The 19,266-nt window shown below is 35.9% G+C and overlaps 1 protein-coding gene across 2 annotated transcripts in view; it reads right to left on the reverse strand.

The window, feature by feature from the left end:
* RMDN2 (regulator of microtubule dynamics 2) overlaps positions 1 to 19,266 on the reverse strand; it is an 89,877-nt gene that overhangs the window by 20,248 nt on the left and 50,363 nt on the right. For both annotated transcript variants that reach the window (XM_003817642.8, XM_055108048.2), the window contains exons 5-7: positions 15,895 to 15,955; positions 7,649 to 7,724; positions 5,978 to 6,055 (exon numbers count right to left, since the gene is read on the reverse strand). In XM_003817642.8, coding sequence (XP_003817690.3) covers positions 5,978 to 6,055; positions 7,649 to 7,724; positions 15,895 to 15,955 — 215 coding nt within the window. The remainder of the gene's footprint in view (positions 1 to 5,977; positions 6,056 to 7,648; positions 7,725 to 15,894; positions 15,956 to 19,266) is intronic.

A 19,266-nucleotide genomic window follows, 5' to 3' on the forward strand; every position in this document is an offset into this window, starting at 1 on the left:
ATATATATCCATAAATAATATATATTAGAGATACCACCCTCATGGTATTCATGTTAATATTTTACCTTCCTTTTTCACAATTCTAAGGAACCATGGGGTCCAGAAGCACTGGTTTCAAAACCAACTTGAAATACTCTGGATAAGAAAATTTGTGTCAAATCAGAGGAAAAAGGGGTGGGGTGGGAAATAATGCTGATCCCGTTTGTTCATCTGATTCTGGATTCTGAGGTGACTACGGTGTATCTCTTCGTACAGCACACAGGGGCTACAAGACTCCACCTTTGCTCTCCTCCTGCCTACTCCATGCTGCCAACTGGTCTCCTGACCCAGAGGTAGCATCTCAGATATGTAAATAGAATAGGGATCCTCAAGCCAGAAGGAGCAGGGAATGGGGACCCACTATACATATTTACAATCCCGAAGATTTTTTAAAAAATCAATAACCACCAAAACTAAATTTCATATTACCACTGATTTTTTTGCTTTCTTCTAAAAAGTTTTCCTCTTTCCCCAAATATAAATATTAGATGTTCATTCTAAAAGATTAAACTGGCTCAAAAATGAACACTTAAAAGGGTATTGACCCAGTTGATGCTTGTCCAACCCCATAAATTATCTTCCTTCTCAGTCCCATCACCTAGATTCCTTGGTAGCCAATATCCTCTTTTTTTTTTTTTTTTTGGCAATGTCTCCCCTTGTTGCTCAGGCTGGATCATACCGCACAGCGGCACGATCATGGCTCACTGCAGCCTCGACCTCCTGGGCTCAACAATCCTCCCACTTCAGACTCCTGAATAGTTGGAACTACAGGTGTGCATCACATGCTCAATTAATTTTGTAAATTTTTTGTAGAGACAGGGTGTTCCTATATTGTCCAGGCTGGTCCTGAACTCCTGGGCTCAAGAGATCCTCCCGCCTCAGACTCTCAAAGTGCTAGGATTACAGGCATAAGCCACCTTGCCCAGTCCATTATCCTCTAATTAAAAAATTATTTCCTTATTTTTTGACATAATTTTTCTTATTGGTATGCTTATTTTTGCTTCGCTTTGAACTTTGTAAAAAATAATATATTGCTTATTTCCTTATATGACTTGCTTTTTCACTTAATGGTATGATTCTAAGATTTCATCCAGGATAATGAGTATGACTGAAGTTCAGTCATTTAAATAACTGAAATATTTCATCATTTCAACAGTGGAGCACATTTGTGAGTCTCTGTAGGGTAGGCACGATCACATGGCAGGCAAACAGTCAAATTTAAAACATACTACTCAATGGTTCCCAAGGCAGTCATGCTGATTTATGTTTCCACAGCAATGTAATAATTCCCGCTGCTCCATACATATCCTTGAAACACCTCATACTGAGATTTTACAATTTTTATAAAAAGAGTAGGAATAAAATGGCATCTACTTGGGGTTTTCATTATCATTTCTATAATTTTGTTTTTTAAATTTTTAGTTTAATTGCATTATGATCAGAAAAACTGCATGACATCAGTTCTTTGAAATGTATTCAGACTTGTTTCACAGCCTCATATATGGTCCATTTTAGCACACATTCTGCATATGCTTGAAAAGATGTCTATTCTCCAATGGTTAGCCACATGGCTTCATATTTATTAGATCAAGCTTATTAAATGTGAGGCTCCAATGTTTTACAAACTAATACTTTTTTGTTTTCTTGTTCCATTAATTACTAAAAGGGGTGGGTGAAAATACCAGTATATGGTTGATCTGTACATTTATCCTTATAATTTGGTCAATTTTTATTTTATAGTTCTGAGGCTGTTATTAGAAGCACACTAGTTTATAAACACTTTCCTTGTGAATTAAACTTACTATATAGTTACCCTCTTTATCTCTAGATATACTTTTGCCTTAAAATTTATGAGTGTGTGTGTGTAGTAGTAGTAGTATTAGTATTAGTAGTAGTAGTATTAGTAGTAGTAGTAGTAGTAGTCATCCCCTCTTCTTCATGGGGTATATTCCAGGACCCCCAACAGATGCCTGAAACCATATATATGTTTTAGCTTGATTATTATTTATTTGGTTACTATTTGATATAACTTTTCCACATGTTTACTTTCTATGTTTCTCGGTCACTAGGTATTTTTTAAATTAGCTTTACTGAGGTATAATCTATATAAAATAAAATTTCCTCCATTAGAAGTGTACAGTTCAGCGAGTTTTGACAAATGCATACAATCCTGTAACTGCCACAACCAATATATAGTACATTTTCATCATCCTAAAAAGTCCTCTCATACCCCTTTGCTGTCAATCTCCTTAACCTGCTCCTAGCCCTACACAAATACTGATCTGACTATAATTTGCCTTTTCTAGAGTTTCATATCAATGCAATTAGGTAGTCTTCTGTGAGTTTTCTCGGCATAATGCTTTGAAGAGTCATGCATGTTCTTATGCTGCTAAGGCTGCTATAAAAATTCATATGCTAGTCTTTGTGTGAGCATATATTTTTATTTCTCTTGGTGAATACTTAGGAATTGATAATATATTTATTATTCACATATTCCCATTGAAACATATGAGTTTCAATTGCTCTATATCCTCGCTGGTACTTGGTATTGTCATCTTTTAAATTTTAGCCCTTTTAAAAAGTGAATATATAGCGGTCTTTCTCTGTGGTTTTAATTTGCATTTTTCTAATGACTACTGATGATCAGTATCTTTTCATATGCTTGCTTACCACTCACAGACTTTCTTTTGTTAAGTAATTGAAATGTGATCTGGAAAACAGTCAAACATATGTGGAAACACTTCTAGTTTTCATCTTTTCAATTTAATTTTATGGCTATAATTGGTGTTGGACAACATGCTGTAATTAGCATAGGTAATGTTATAAAGACTGCCTGACATCATGGAGGAAGAGAAAAGCTCTGTTAAGTCCTTCTGAAATTTCTAGCTTGTCCTGTTACATGGCCATAACAGTTTATTTTCAGAAAGCAGCACTGAATTTTGCTCATGCTGCTCATCTATCTGATGCCAATTCCTCTTATTTTAAAAAACACATTATAGCTACATATTTAATATTCTGTATCCCACATTTCCAAAATCTGAAGTCTTTTTAGGTCCACTGCTGGTTTTTTGTTTTGTTTTCTGCTGACTGTCATTACTGTTGGCTTGTTTCCTTGTATAGTCTATAATTTTTGACTGTGAACTCATCACTGTTGGGGCACTTTCTGTGAAAGTTTGACAAAGCCTATCTAAAGGTACCTTCCTCTACAGAGGATTAGCATGTGCCTTTGCCATTTCTCTATGGCATGAAGATCAGAGTCCATTTTGAATTAAAATTTCTTTCTTGAGTTTTTAAGTCTAGACAGGTAATGTACATTGAAGCTCCAGACACTTGTGAGGTTGGGTAAATGGCTTTTAAATCTTAGGAGCATTTCCTCCTTTCAACTCTATCTTGCCAATTGTTAAGGCTGAAAATGAATTTTCACTGCTATAAGCTTGTGCTGAATAAATTTTATTTAAGTTCATCTCCCCCCCACCCCCCACCAGGCATTGTACTTTTTGAGTCCTAGATATATTGTGGCAGTCTTCAAGCTGCTCTCTGCTCTGCTCAGGTCTGTAGTCCCCCAATCCCAACAAAGGTCTACAGACTAAGCTTTAGGTTACCAGCCTTGGTAAATGCCTCCGACTATCAGGTGGTTTCAAGGCTGGCTTAGCAGTACTTAGAACTGGTATTCTTGCTTTGTTACTGGCCTTTGGCTGTTCCCCTTATTATTATTATTTTTTTTTCTGTAGGTTCTTCCATTGACCTGATTAGAAACAGACATACACACTTCAAACTAACACACACCTTAAGATATTGTGTGGCCAGAAAATTTTGAGTTCTCTAGTCTGCATATGCTGGAAACATTCTTTACACATTTGCTCATACTTGCTTTATTACCTTGGCGGAAGCTGAATCCCCCTGGTGGAAAGAGTTCCGACTTCCTCTTCCACAATTCATATTCATTATCTATACTTATAATTTATAGGCAGTAGAGCTTACTAGTTAAGAGCAAAGATTTTAGAAGTAAACTGCCTGGGCCAGGTGTGGTGGTTCATGCCTGTAATCCCAGCACTTTGGGAGGCCGAGGCAGGTGGATCATTTGAGGCCAGGAGTGTGAGACCAGCCTGGCCAACATGGCGAAACTCCATCTCTACTAAAAATAAAAATAAAATAAAAAAATAGCCGATCGTGGTGGCACACGCATGTAATCCCAGCTACTCGGGAGGCTGAGTCAAGAGAATCACTTGAACCCAGAAGGTGGAGGCTGCAGTGAGCCGAGATCATGCCACTGCACTCCAGCCTGGGTGACAAGAGCGAGACTTGGTCAAAGAAAAGAAAAGAAAAAAAAAAACAAACAAACTGCTTGTGTTTGAATCCTGTTCTCCTGCTTATTAGCTGAGTGATCCTGGGCAAATTATTAACCTTATTAACCTTATAGGGTTTTTGAAAAAGTGAGTGAGCTACAATATATGTTTACAGTCACATAAAACGCTTACAAGAGCCAAGTACACGTTAGCCATTATTACTACTGCTTTTTATTCTTTGTTTTTTTTCTACTTTTTCTCTAGTTTTAGTGAATCAATCATTTAAGAAACAAATACTTGTAGAAGCAGCTTATTTTAAGTGCCAAAAAACTGAGCTAGATGCTGAAAAAAAATTACCAAGAAGTATAAAATGTGCACTTTCCTTGAAGAACTTTCAGATAACTTGGGATCAACAGAAAATAAACAGTAAGTAAAACATGTGAGTTGTTGGGAGGTAATACAAACTTAGCAAATTAACAGTGTACTCAACGTTGCAATATTTCAGAGAATGAAGGCATCATTGTGTATTTTACAACATTAAGTAGGTTATAAAAATTTGAGTGTTGTAATCATTCTATTATTTGACTTTGCCATCTTACAACCAGGAAAAAAAGAGAAAAACAGATGATATACCTTTACTCCTTTTTCCTTAACAAAATGTAAGTTTTCTTCGTACGTAACACAATATAAAGAGCATAAATTTTGGAATTAAATGTGAATTTCAATGCTGCCTCTTTCATTGACTAGTTAAATGGGACTTTGGGAAGGTTCTTAACATCATGAAGACTCAGATTTTTAATCTTTAAAACTGGTATAATAATAACTGCTTCACAGCACTGTTTTAAGGATGAAATGCAGCAAGAAATATAAAGGACAGAATGCATATTTGGCATAGAGTAGGTGTTCAATAAAAGCAAACTTCCTTCTTCACCTCTAATTCTCTTTCAGCTGCAATGAAGAAGTTATCTCTTTGCCTACCCCAATTTTATCATTCAAAAATGGCATTGTCCTTTCACGATAATTTTTTTCACATATTCTTAAGATACATTTTCACATTCTGTAATTTTCTATAAACTAATAGTGTCATTTAAGACACGGACCAGCTGCTTTTATTTGAGCTATATATGTCGCGTATCCCTTCCAAATTAAGTTCCTTACAAGCAAGGAGTGTTTTATTCATCCCTGGCCAGTTAGCACATAATTTGTGCTCAGTATACACTACTGGATGAAAAAAAGCCCTCTCACAGAACCGTGAATAGTGTACCTAGACACAGGGTGTGTGTGGATGGTTGATCCCAAACTGAGACAGCCACAAAGGGAGGGAATGTGACTACTGCAAAAAGAAATGAAAAAGCAGGAAAGAAAAAGATCACATATATATAAAATGTGGCATATAACATACAAATATATATAAATTACAAGTTTATAAATTATAAAATACATAGATTATAGCTTTTAAAATTATAATGTATAAATTATAAATTCAGATACAATTTTAACATATATATTATACATTAAAATAAAATTTTATTGCTATTATAATTCTCCCTAAAGTAGGCACTGGGTAAAAATAAAACAATAAGTCATTGAAAATTTATCCTATAATCATAGTATATTCAAATAAAGTTTATAAAGAAAGGCATTCAACTTACAGTATAGCAGTATCTCCCTTTGAGGTAATATAGAAAGGGTTCCTCTGGTAAAAGTTTGATTGCTATATCTAGATGTTCCTGAAAGAAGCATCCAAAGGAAAATCATCTCCCAAGTTTCAGATATTATTGACTGGAACTACACCAAAGCCTAGTAACTCAAAAGTGGTTTTAAAATATTGTCTCAGTCCTCCCCATCCCTATCATTAATACAATGAAATCTTATCAATAACTAAATTACCAAAAATGATTGCTTACAACCAGAACCAGAACTGTGACTAGGATTTAATAAAGCTATGTGTAATTTAAAGCCAAAATACTGTTATAAAAATTGAAAACACCAAAGTCATATGTTTGCCTACCCATGACTTGACTAGTGAATAGTTACTGATTCTGAGGTGAGCTTACAAATATCAAATGACGTGGAATAGGGGATAATGGCAGAAAAAATAGCAGAGTTAGATGGGGGGAGAAACCTATTCCTTTGGCATTATCAAATGGTTATAGGGGAGCTGGAAAATAGGGAAGAACCGTTTATTCATCTCTGTAATTATTGATGTTGAGGGGTTATGTATTGAGCTATGGATGCAAATAATACATTTTGTGTGTGTGTGTATTACTTACTTTATTTGTCTATCATGGCAAACTTAAATCCTACATTGGATCCTACTTTTCCTCCACCAAATCAATATGCAGAGATTGTTAACTACTTAGTGCTGGTCACACTTAGGATGTTATTGAGCTTATGACCAAAAGGCCTTTTTTTTTTTTGAGATGGAGTCTCATTCTATTGTCCAGGCTGGAGTGCAGTGGCATGATCATGGCTCACTGCAACCTCTACCTCCCTGGTTCAAGCGATTCTCCTGCTTCAGCCTCCCAAGTAGCTGGGATTACAGGCCTGCCACCATGCCTGGCTAATTTTTGTATTTTTAGTAGAGATGGGGTTTCACCATGTTGGCCAGGCTGGTCTCGAACTCCTGGCCTCAAGCAATCTGCCCGCCTCAGCCTCCCAAAGTGCTGCGATTACAGGTGTGAGCCACCACACCCGGCCGGCTAATTCTTAATATTTGAAAAAGTGATACTCATCTACTCCGTGACTTCTTTCAGAATCTGGACTAATAATAATCTTTTTTTCTTTTTTTTTTTTTTTTTGAGACAGAGTCTCACTCTGTCACCCAGGCTGGAGTGCAGTGGCGTGACCGTGGCTCACTGCAAGCTCCGCCCCCCAGGTTCATGCCATTCTCCTGCCTCAGCCTCCTGAGTAGCTGGGACTATAGGCGCCCGCCACCACTAATTTTTTTTGTGTGTATTTTTAGTAGAGATGGGGCTTCACAGTGTTCGCCAGGATGGTCTCAATCTCCTGACCTCATGATCCACCCACCTTGGCCTCCCAAAGTGCTGGGATTACAGGCGTGAGCCACTGTGCCGGCCAACTAATAATAATCTTTAATCACCCAAGTAATTTAATTCTTTTTGTCACAGTACTATTTAAAGAGTATAATTTCATTTTCTAACGTTTAAACAAAAAAGCAAATTCCCAGAGCTTAATCTGTTGAATAATCTGGTTTATACCTGTTGATGGAACATATGGCTACATTAAAACATTTTTATTATTAATAAATACCCTTCCATAAGTCTGGATCTGAAAAGAAATATGAAAAAAAAAAGAAATACCTTGAAGAGGTGCCCATAGTTGATTTTGTTTTGTAAACCCTCAAACTCAGATACATAGCCACACAAAACTGCATACCTGAAAAGGACAAAAACAGACAAAAACAGTGGCCATTGTGTAAATTTTTAACAAAATGCCACCAAAACATAACATTAAAAGAAACTCTAAAGCATTCATTCATATTTAACAAGAGTATTCATATAAATATAAGGGCCCTAACAATAATAAATACTTGACATTAACATGAGGCCAGTTTTCTCATCTATAACTGGGGATACTAACAATATTTACATGTATATTGTGAGGGTAAAATAAGCCAAAACAGGTAGTGTGATTAGAACAGTGCCCAGGACATAAGGACTTTCAATAAATGTTACCTGCCACTATCATCATCATCAATATTAAAGTCATGAAGAAACTCTCAGAAAAAGGCTAATCACATTAAGCATTAAATTAGAAAAAATATTGTCAACAGATTTATAACATTAAAAATACTGTTAAAGTCAACTTAAAAAATTCATTCCCTCTTTTAAAAACTTACAATTTCATGAGCTCCTTTAATATCAATAAATATGCAAATAAATACCACGATTAAAACAAACTCAAAGGTAATTTTAGAGTATGCTTTTTCAAAAAATTTCCCCTTCTCCTTCAACCCTTCCTGGAAACACTTCACTGCTAGAATAGTGCATCCCATGGGTCATTTATTTGTTTCCACTGAGAATACAAAAATTTACACAAATATTTGACTTTAAGTTGCATGCAATATTTGTTCAGCAATTTGCTTATTTACTGGAAAAATTGAAGATATGTTGCTTTTCACATTCAGAGTGTTTCTACCTGTACAAAAATCTTTGAAGTATTTCAGAGTGTTTTTGTCTAAGGTAAAATATCCATTTACTTAAATATTTCGAGTAGGTGTTAATTTTTACTTGCATTGTCATAGTAACTAAGATGAAAAATGTAACTTTGGATGTTATTTATCTCAGCCATTTCTATGAATATCCATAACTTCCAAGTACAAAAAAACAGTGAACAATTTTAATTTGGAACAGTAAGACCATTCCTAGACACAAACGATAACTTAATTCATATCACATATGGACAACCAATAAAATGGCCACTTTTCAGTTATGACCTTTTTGATCTCTGTTTTCAGTTTCTGTATAATCAACAGAATCTGCTATAGTAAAAGCAAGGAGGAGGACCATATCAACCTATTAAAAACAACCTCAGAACTTAACTAGAATAGGATACACTACTACTCACGAGTTCTAAAATCAGACTGAATTTCATGTACCTCTCTAGATCCACAATAAATCTTTCCAGAGATTTCAAATTCAAGAAAAGCAGATTAACAGAAAGTGACTCTCAAACTGCTTTATAAAAACTGTTATTGTTGCCTCAGGCCTATGTTCTTTTATTTAAAAAATTAATAAACTATGTTTTGGAGCACTTTTAGGTTCACAGCAAAACTGAGCAGAAAGTATGGGGGATTCCCATATATCTCCTATCCTAGCCCCTACATTATAGCCCCCACTATTATTTATTTATTTAGAGATGAAGACATGCTCTATCGCCCAGTCTGGAGTGCAGTGGTGCAATCTTGGCTCACTGCAACCTCTGCCTCCCAGGTTCAAGCGATTCTCATGCTTCAGCTTCCTGAGTAGCTGGGACTACAGGCACGTGCCACCATGCCTGGCTAATTTTTGTATTTTTAGTAGAGATGGGATTTCACCATGTTGGCCAGGCTGGTCTCGAACCCCTGACCTCAGGTGATCTGCCCACCTCGACCTCCCAAAGCGCTGGAATTACAGGCAAGAGCCACTGTGCCTGGCCAACTTCCCCCACTATTAACATCCCACTTCACATTGGTACATTTGTTAAAACTGATGAAACTACACTGACACATCAGTATCATCCAAAGTCCGTAGTTTACAATATGGTTTGTACTTGGTGTTTAATATTCTATGGGTTTTGACAAATGTATAATGACATGTGTATACTGTTGTAATATGTTACATAAAAGTTTTACTTCCTATAAAAATCCTCTGTGTTCTGCTTATTCATCCCGCCCTCCCCGCAACCCCTGGCAACCACTGATCCTTTTACTGTCTCCATAGTTTGGTCTTTCCCAGGATGTCATATAGTTGGAACCATATAGTATATTGCCTTTTCAGATTGCCTTCTTTTACTTAGTAATATGTATTTAAGGTTCCTCCACGTCTTTTCATGGCCTTGATAGCTCATTTCTGTTTAGCCCTGAGTAATATTTCATTGAATGGATATACCATAGTTTTATTCATTCGCCTGTTGAATATTTGTTAAGCGTTTCTCATAGAGATCTTGTACATACTTTGTTCATTTTCATCTATATATTTCAATATTTTTGGTGCTAATGTAAATAGTATTATGTTTTTAATTTCAAACTCCACTTCTTCATTGCTGGTATAGAGGAAACTGATTGACTTTTGTACCTTAACCTTGTATCTAGCAACCTGGCTATAATTGCTTAATCCCAAGAGATTTTTTTTTTTAGATTTTTTACAAAGACAATCATATCATTGTCTTTGCAAACAATTTTATTTCTTCCCTCCCAATCTGCATACCTTTTATTTTCTTTTCTTGTTATATGGCATTAGCTAGAACTTTCAGTATAATGTTGAAAAGCCGTGGTAAGAGGGAACATCCTTACCTTGCTCCTGATCTTAGTTTCTCAATGGTGGGAAAGCAAGTTTCTCACCATTAAGTATAATGTTAGCTGTATGTTTCCTGTAAATGTTCTTTATCAAGTTGAGAAAAATTGATAAAATTTTCCTCAACTTGATAAAGTTTGCTGAGAGTTTGCTAGTTTGCTGAGAGTTTCTTTCTTTGCACTATCAATCAGTGTTAGATTTTGTCAAATGCTTTTTCTGTGTCTGTTAATCATGTAATTTTTTTCTGCTTTGGTGTGTTAATGTGGTGGATTATAGTAATTGATTTTCAAATGTTGAACTGGTCTTGCATACCAGGAATAAATCTCACTTGGTTATATAATTCTTTTCACACATTGTCAGATTCAATCTGCTAATATTTTATTGAAGATTTTTGCTTCTATGTTCATGAGAGATACTGGTCTACTACAGTTTCCTTCCAGTGTCTGATGTTGGTATTAGGGTAATGCTACACTCAAACAATGAGTTAGGAAGTGTACCCTCTACTTCTATCTTATGTAATTGGTATAATTTTCTCCTTAAATATTTGGTAGAATTTACCAATGACCCCGTCTGGTCCTGATGCTTTCTGTTTTGGAAAATTATAAATTATTTATTCCATTTCTTCAATAGAAGTAGGCCTATTCAAATTATCTACTCACCATGTTATTTTGAAATGGCCTCTGCCATTCTGTTCAATGATTCCTCTCAACGAGTTCCAGTTTGGGGAACAATTCTAATCTTTCCAAATTCAATATGACTACCTCCCCAAACTCTCTATTTTTGTCATGGGCATTATCATTTTCCAAATTATTTGGACTTAAAACTTTAGGCCACTTTCTATTTAAATATACTTTTAGAACAGCTTTGAATTTACAAAAAAATTCTCATAGTACAGACAATTCCCTTACATGCCACACCTAGTTTTCCCTATTGTTAACATCTTACATTACTACAGTACATTTGTCAAAACTGTACCAATATTGATATACAATATTGATACAAAATTGTCACAATGAACCAATATTAATACACTATTAACTAAAATCTATATTTTATTCAAATATCTATCATATTTCCCTATTATCCTTAGTCATTTTTGACATCTTTCTCTCCATCCTTCCTTTCATATTTATTTCTATTAATTCATAACTTGTTAGGTATCTTTTTCAACATGTTAAAATCTTTTGAGTTACTGTTGTCATCCATCATATACCCTGTTACTTCTAATTTTGTGTTCTCTGTAACTTTTACAAGCATACTTTGTATATCTTCACCCATCAACAAAATTGCTGAACACACTGGGGACCCAGATACAGACCTGGCCCTAGAATCACCCCCAGATTGACAGTGATCTGTTGCATAACTGAGCCTCAAACCATTGAGTCAGCATGGGTTAGCTGACTCAAAGCTTGACCACATTTCTACATCTTGTCCAAAAAATGTTATGAGTGAACTTGCCTCAGTGCTTTACTTCAATCCAGGTATACTGATTTCCCTACTCTACTAGCAAAATAAATAAATAAATAAATAACAGATCATTTCACCTTTTTAGAAAAATCTGTCTTGGTTCTCTTTCAGCATACACACTTATCTAGAGATGCACAAAACAACCCATCTAACTGTGCTGGAATGAAAAGCATAGATGCTATGTTCACTGGTCTATAGTGGTAGAATCTATCTTCTGCTATTTTCTGCAAATCAGAACTACTTATGGATATCTCTAGGCTTTTATTTTGCTCTCTCAACATATTCTCTCCAAGTTACTCTGAGTCAAGGGAAAAAAACCCCATGATTTATAAATACCATTATATGAAATATGTACATTTTCCCTTTTAAATAATCTGCCCCTAGAGTTACATTTTTCTTATTTTTTTGGAATCTGCTTCTTTAAAGTTTAAAATATTATCTATAATTTTATGTATCATAAATTCAAAGGTACCTGGTCACTTTCTCCCAAAGGGTCATTACTTCTTTTCTTTCAATCAATTCTACCTATGTTTGTGTGTGTATCTGATTTTTTAATACTGTTCATTTAAAATACATAATTTTATTTTTTTTTCTCAAATACTCAGGCTGATGGAAATTCTGAAAAAAGTTAATCCACAACATGGTATATTACCTCCATCTAGAGGTCATTCTAACTACATACGTTTTGACAAGAACACTGTATTTTTCTTTGCATTGATAGTGAATATATCCTTAATCACTGACTATCATCCTGTTTCAACAACTACTAAAACAACTCCATTAATTTCCCTGCAGTATTACTCATTCAGCACCAATGCTGTTTATACTATGAAAAAGCAGAGGCAGCATACTGTTAACAGAAAAATGACTAGGCATATAAGAATACAAAACTGGGTTCTAGTTTCTGTTTTTCCACTTGTTGTATTGCTCTGATTACTAATCAACACACACATTCATGCGTGCATGCACACATACACACAGTACCTTGCTTACCCCATCTATAAAGTGAAAACAAGCTGCTCTGTGAATCACATGTTCTAAGACATGTGGATATAATTTGCAAAGGGTAGAGCACAACCAATATGTAAGACATTACTTATAATTAAGGTCTGGCTTATTTGGCCAACAAACTGCAAATCCATTGGTCACTTTATTCTCATTCTCTTGATTCCAGGAGTATTAAATATTTTTTGTCAGTAGAACAAAAACAACTGAATCTTATAGAAAGCATATACAGCCTTAAAGTTACAAAGTCATTTCATTTTAGAAAAGACAGAGATAAAACTAAGTCATTAGAATGATCTGTATTTTTCAATCATTCCCAAATCATACTAACCCTTTTTGAAATTTATTCTTAAAGATTACATCTTTTGTTTCAAACTGAAGGTTTGTAAACTACCATATAATACTGTAAACAATGGGTCTGCAAACTCTTGCAGTAGGGCCAGATAGTAAACATTTTAGACTTTGGGGCCAGTCTTTTGCAACTACTCTGCTGCTGTGCAAAAATGCCTGTGTGTGGCTGTGATCCAATAAAACTTTATTTACAAAAACAGGCAGTCAAATTCATCTGCAGGCTATAGTTTGTCATTCATGCTGAATGAATGAGAATATGTCTTATTATCATACTAATAAATTCAGTCTTAATTCAGTTTTAACATAATTAAAGAGAGTCCAGCAGAATAAGATTTCAACATTTTATTATAATTAATTATAAAATCAGGCCACCTAAATTTCACCCATTGCTTCTCAAGTCAAAGTTGAAATTTCTTTTTTCATCCCCTCAAACATCTACTATTTAATTTAAGGAGGACTTTTGCATTCAGTGGGATATAGTATAAGAATTAAGATTAAATTGACATTTAAATTTCTCAAATCTTAATCAACTGATTAATTTTATTTTTTTAATTCAAAACTGATACTGAATAAGAAATTAGGTGAAACACAATTGAATCACTACTCTGTGTTTTGATAAGATTTAATACTGGGGTTAAATGCTATGATTATAAACAAGACAAGGCATTTAGTTCTCAACAAAAAGTAAAAGAAGATGAACAAAGGAGATGTAACCAGATTAGCGGAAGACAGACTGGGAAACCCAGAGTTCAGCATCATCTATGCTCACAAGATACATTTCAAGGTACTTAATGAAGCCCTCAGAGAAAATTCAAATTCAACATTGCTCCTCTATGAAAATTTGGAAAGCCACACTGATAAATAACCTCAAATTGACGATTTACACCAAATGCACATTTTTAATGTGATTCTTCATGGGTACAGATGCATGTGGGAGAGAAGGAAGAGGACAGAGGATGGGAAAGGAAGAGAGAAAGAAGAGAAGGAAGAGGAGGGGAGGGAACAGAGGAGTGAGAGGTAAGAGACAGGAAGAGTAGGGGAGGAGGAGGAGGAGTTGAGAGTTAAAAGTAGGACTTCGGTTTCTTTCTGCATCCTAATTAGGCTAACCAGTTCCCAAATACCTCCATTATCAAAGGCGATGAAGAGAGAGAGTAGGGCTTGATCACCACAAATTCATTACAGTTACTACTAAACGTAGAAGAACAGAAGTACTTTAACATATATGTTAATTTACTAGTGTTATTATGTAAATTAGATTATCTAGGTAAACCTGGCTAATATAAATAATAGCCAAGACCCTCTGTTCTAGGGAAATGATCTTAAGTCTGTACCAAATTGTTACCTGAAAAATTACCTTTTTCCCTAGAATTTTGGCAGAGGCACCAAGAGTACAAAACAATACTTTATCTATTAGGTACTCCAATCCCTAAAGCAAGATTCTCTACTATCCATCCACGACACACTAAGAAATTATTCACAGGTTCTGCCAGATTTAGCCCTTCACTCTTCAGGCTACGTAAGATAAGGCAAATAATTCACCAGAGGGAGGAAGAGACTGGGAGTGAGGATTTCTACAGGGTTAGGGTGCTGTGGGTTCTGCCTTCCACCCTCTCATGACAGACGGCAGGGGCTAGGCTTGCATCTCATCTAAAGCTATGTGAGGGCAGCATCAAAAAGTCTATTCATATTTTGGCATGTGTCCCTTTGAGTTCGGACAAATAAAATGTTACCGGATTCCTCCCCAGGGAATTTTAAGTGAGAGTTTGTGAGTGGGGCTCCCCCTGCTGGTGGCAGAGTGAAAAAAGAGGTCTACTTTGAGGAAATGGTTTGTACTTCAGATTTTGGTGGGGTAAAAATGAGTCTTCTGTGGGACAAATGTGGACCTGTGGAAAGGGAGTCATTTTAAGAGAGATTTTGCCTAAGAGTGCCCCTACATCATAGGGATGGGAAATAAAGTAACCGCAAAGAAGGGTGGATTTCTGGAAACTTAGGGCTGAAGAAAGGGTCATACATTTATTATTGTATCTTCCCACTATTTGGGGCACCTGTATTGCTGGAGAGAAAAAGAAACCAAGAGAAAAAGAAAACAAATGTAAAAATGCAACTACAAGAAAAAGGAAGAATAATAATTAAAAACAATATATTCCTTATTGTGTTTTATAATTTATAATTTATATTTATAAAATAATGTTTACATAAACATACAAAGGGTCCAAACACAACACAATTAAGAATGATTTTTTGCTCTAAGGATATTTACCTATACCAATCTAACTAATTAAATTCTCTTTGTTTGAACTTTTAATATCATAAATGGCTTTTCCTTGATCTGTGGAATTTGTATATTACGATGCATCAATGCATAAGAAATGGTTGATGTGCTTTTCTACATTTCATTTAGAAACATGCTATCATTTTAGTATTTGTGTTCAAGCAAAATGTTATACTGAACTAGATTTAATTATAACGTATCATCTTCAAAGCCAGTAGACTTGGTAGATTCATTCAATAATTTTTCAATAAAAGTTTCCCTTAAATATATTTCAAGGATGCATAATAAAAATATGTGAATAAACAGAATAAGAACAGTTACTGTGCTACTATATATATTTTTCAGTGAATGTGACTGACAGATTAAACGTATAAGTCAATAGTATTTTGAAAAATCCATTTAATTTATAAAGAGGCAGGTTAGAATTTAAAAGACTGCATAAATCCTATACACTTACCACAGATGACAATGTCCATTCATGGGTGCTCTATTAATAGCTCTTTCACTTAAAGTTTTTCCTGAAAGATAAAAGTACTTACACTTAGTACCTTCATGTGAGTTGGTAGGAGGTGGATTATTGAATAACTCATGGTTCACAAAGTATGGTCCCAAGACCAGAAGCATCAGCATCACATGGCAACTTTGTTTAAGAACTTTTCAGCCACATTGGAGATCTACTCCATCACACACTGTGGGATTGGGGCCCAATAATCTGTGGTTTAATGAGCCTCCAATGATTCTGATGTATGCTAAGGTTTGACACCCACTAGACTAAGCAACTTAACCAAGTGCAAGAAACGTCATTTAATTACTGCTCACAAAGCGTAATAGAAATTTTTTGTATTCCATTCAAACAACATTTACTGAGTACCTACTATGTGCCATACTGTGTGAGTGTCTGGGAATAAAATGTAAAATAAGACAGAGTCCTTGACCTCCAAGAGCTCACCGTTCAGTATGCTGCAGGCATATAAACAAGTAAGTTACATGCAAGAAAAAAAAAAGACCAAGGTGAAAAAGAGGGCACAGCAGAGTGGGTAACTCTAACTCTGCCTGAAGGAGTAAGGGAAGGCTTCCCTGAGAAGTTCTTGCCTAATCATTCACAATAATGAACAGGTTCAGTGACATAAATAATTCCCCCAAATTATTTTACTTAGTTTTAGAGGAATTTTTAACCATGTAATAATTAATTTGGGGCTGGACCTGGTGGCTCACACCTGTAATCCTAGCACTTTGGGAGGCCGAGGCAGGTGGATCACCTGAGGTCAGGAATTCGAGACCAATCTGGCCAACATGGCGAAACCCTGTCTCTACTAAAAACACAAAAATTAGCTGGGCGTGGTGGTGCATGCCTGTAATCCCAGCTACTCAGGAGGCTGAGGCAGGAGAATCACTTGATCCCAGGAGGCGGAGGTTGCAGCGTGCTGAGATTGCGCCATTGCACTCCAGCCTGGGGGACAGAGCGAGACTCTGTCTCAAATAAAAAAAAAACAAAAATAATAATAATTTGGATAGAGGTTTGTTTATGGCTTGGAAAATCTAAATACCTGCAAATAAAACAGAACTGTGTTCTGAGAATCTTTCTCAAAAGGGGCCCTTTTGTTTTATAACTTCTTTTCTCCCTGATCCATTATTATTATCTTGAAGAGACTATCCAAGGATATGCAAAATGCTTTTCTAAATAAGTGGTTGGGATAATCTTTATAAATAAAAATATTTTATTCTAAAACCACAGTTCTATTTGTTAATTTATTAAGGTGGCATTCTACAGTTCTATCCATTAAGATAAATATTCTGTGTAGAAATCGACATAAATTGGAAACAATTAAAAAGTGAAGAATTTTAATAATAAACTGCAGTGTGAACAAATATTAAAGAAATTAGCAATTTTAAATGAATGATTAAAAACATGCTTTTTAATGTAAAAACATTAAAAACTAAATCAATTTTTTAGCTACATTACCAAATGAATAAAACTTTCAGCGTACTACCAGAAGCCTGAAATAGAGGTGATTCCATCACTCCAAGAATATAAAAAGACGCCGGGTAGTACACAAACTAGATTCATAGCCTCACTTATGCAGTCAGAATAAAAGTAAAGCTATTTCCTTTAGAGAACTGTATTTTGTGATCTTTATGATGCATTCATATCGATTACTTAATTAGGTAAGTTAGAAAAATGTTTCTTTAAATAAAGATTCATATCATAATACTTCAGAAACATACTGCAAAATGATATACTCACTTTGAGTTTTATCAAAGAATTTTGTACTCTCCAGTGATCAAATCTGTACTAAGCATAACAACCTTAAACATGCTATTATGAGAAGAAATCGTCTGCACTTCCTCCCTCATGCTGAATCCCAACGTTCTTCCACGGCTGGTCTGAGCCCCTGCCTTGCTCTCAGTTCCAGTATACTTGGTCATTACCATTACTAAGCACTTACTCCTTATACACTGAATATGATTGGCTGTCCCTTTATTATCTTTTCCATAGAATAGGTTCCGTAGTATTGTGCAGCCTTCATCTTATTTATGCCTCTCCTTCTCTCCCTCCTCCCCTTCCCTCCACCCTTCGTGTTCACACTGTTCCTTGACAAAATAATTTTGAATAAATATTTCTTAAATGGATAAATTAAAGGAATTCTTTTACTTTTATTTCAATATCTGAATGAACACATCTGAGGCTTTTTCTACTCCTTTTTCTTTGGCACTATAAACTCTTCTCTTTTGGATATATCCTATTTCAATCCTATGCTTCATTTTAGCCCCTGAATTCCCTTCAACCTATTTCTTTACGAATTTCACCATCTAAGACATTAACTCAGTTAAACTCCCATTCCATTTAAGAATAGAGATCCAGAGCGATTTTACCTATGGCAAACTGTAACTTCCATAAGAAAGACTTCCCTCCATCAACCTCCATCCTCTGCCATCATATTCTCCTTTCTGCTACATATGCTCGCAAACAGCCTGTTCTCTATCTATCTATCTATCTATCTATCTATCTATCTATCTATCTATCTATCTATCTATCTATCTATCTGAGACAGGGTCTTGCTCTGTTACCCACTCTGCAGTGCAGTGGTGAGATCATGGCTCACTGTGGCTTTGATCTCTTGGACTCAAACGATCCTCCCACCTCGGTCGTGTTATTTTTAGTAGAGACAAGGTCTCCCTATGTTGCCCAGGCTGGTCTCGGGCTTCTGAGCTCAAGCTATCTGCCCGCCTTGGCCTCCCAAAGTGCTGGGATTACAGGCATGAGCCACTACATCCAGCCTCTGTACTCTTCTTTAATAAGAGCTTATTTCCATTCGTTTTTGTATATGTATGATTATTTGACTAGTGCTGCCTCCCCTACAAAGCCATAAGCTCCCCTGTAGCCTGAAAACATGTCTATTTTGCTATCCTATTCCTACCTTAGTACATAATACCCAGGGTAGGGCAGGTACTTATGAAAAAAATGTATTTACCTTTCCCTCTCCCTCCCCCTCCCCCTCTTCCCTTTGCACGGTCTCCCTCTGATGCCACGCCCAGGCTAGACTGTACTGCCGCCATCTCGACTCACTGTAACCTCCCTGCCTGATTCTCCTGCCTCAGCCTGCCAAGTGCCTGGGATTGCAGGCACGCACCACCACGCCTGACTGGTTTTCGTATTTTTTGGTGGAGACGGGGTTTCGCCGTGTTGGCCGGGCTGGTCTCCAGCTCCTGATCATGAGTGATCTGCCAGCCTCGGCCTCCCGAAGTGCCGGGATTGTAGATGGAGTCTCACTCACTCAGTGCTCAATGTTGCCCAGGCTGGAATGCAGTGGCGTGATCTCGGCTCACT

Source organism: Pan paniscus, chromosome 12 (genome assembly GCF_029289425.2).
Source record: "Pan paniscus chromosome 12, NHGRI_mPanPan1-v2.0_pri, whole genome shotgun sequence".
In the NCBI taxonomy this organism is placed as follows: Eukaryota; Metazoa; Chordata; class Mammalia; order Primates; family Hominidae; genus Pan; species Pan paniscus.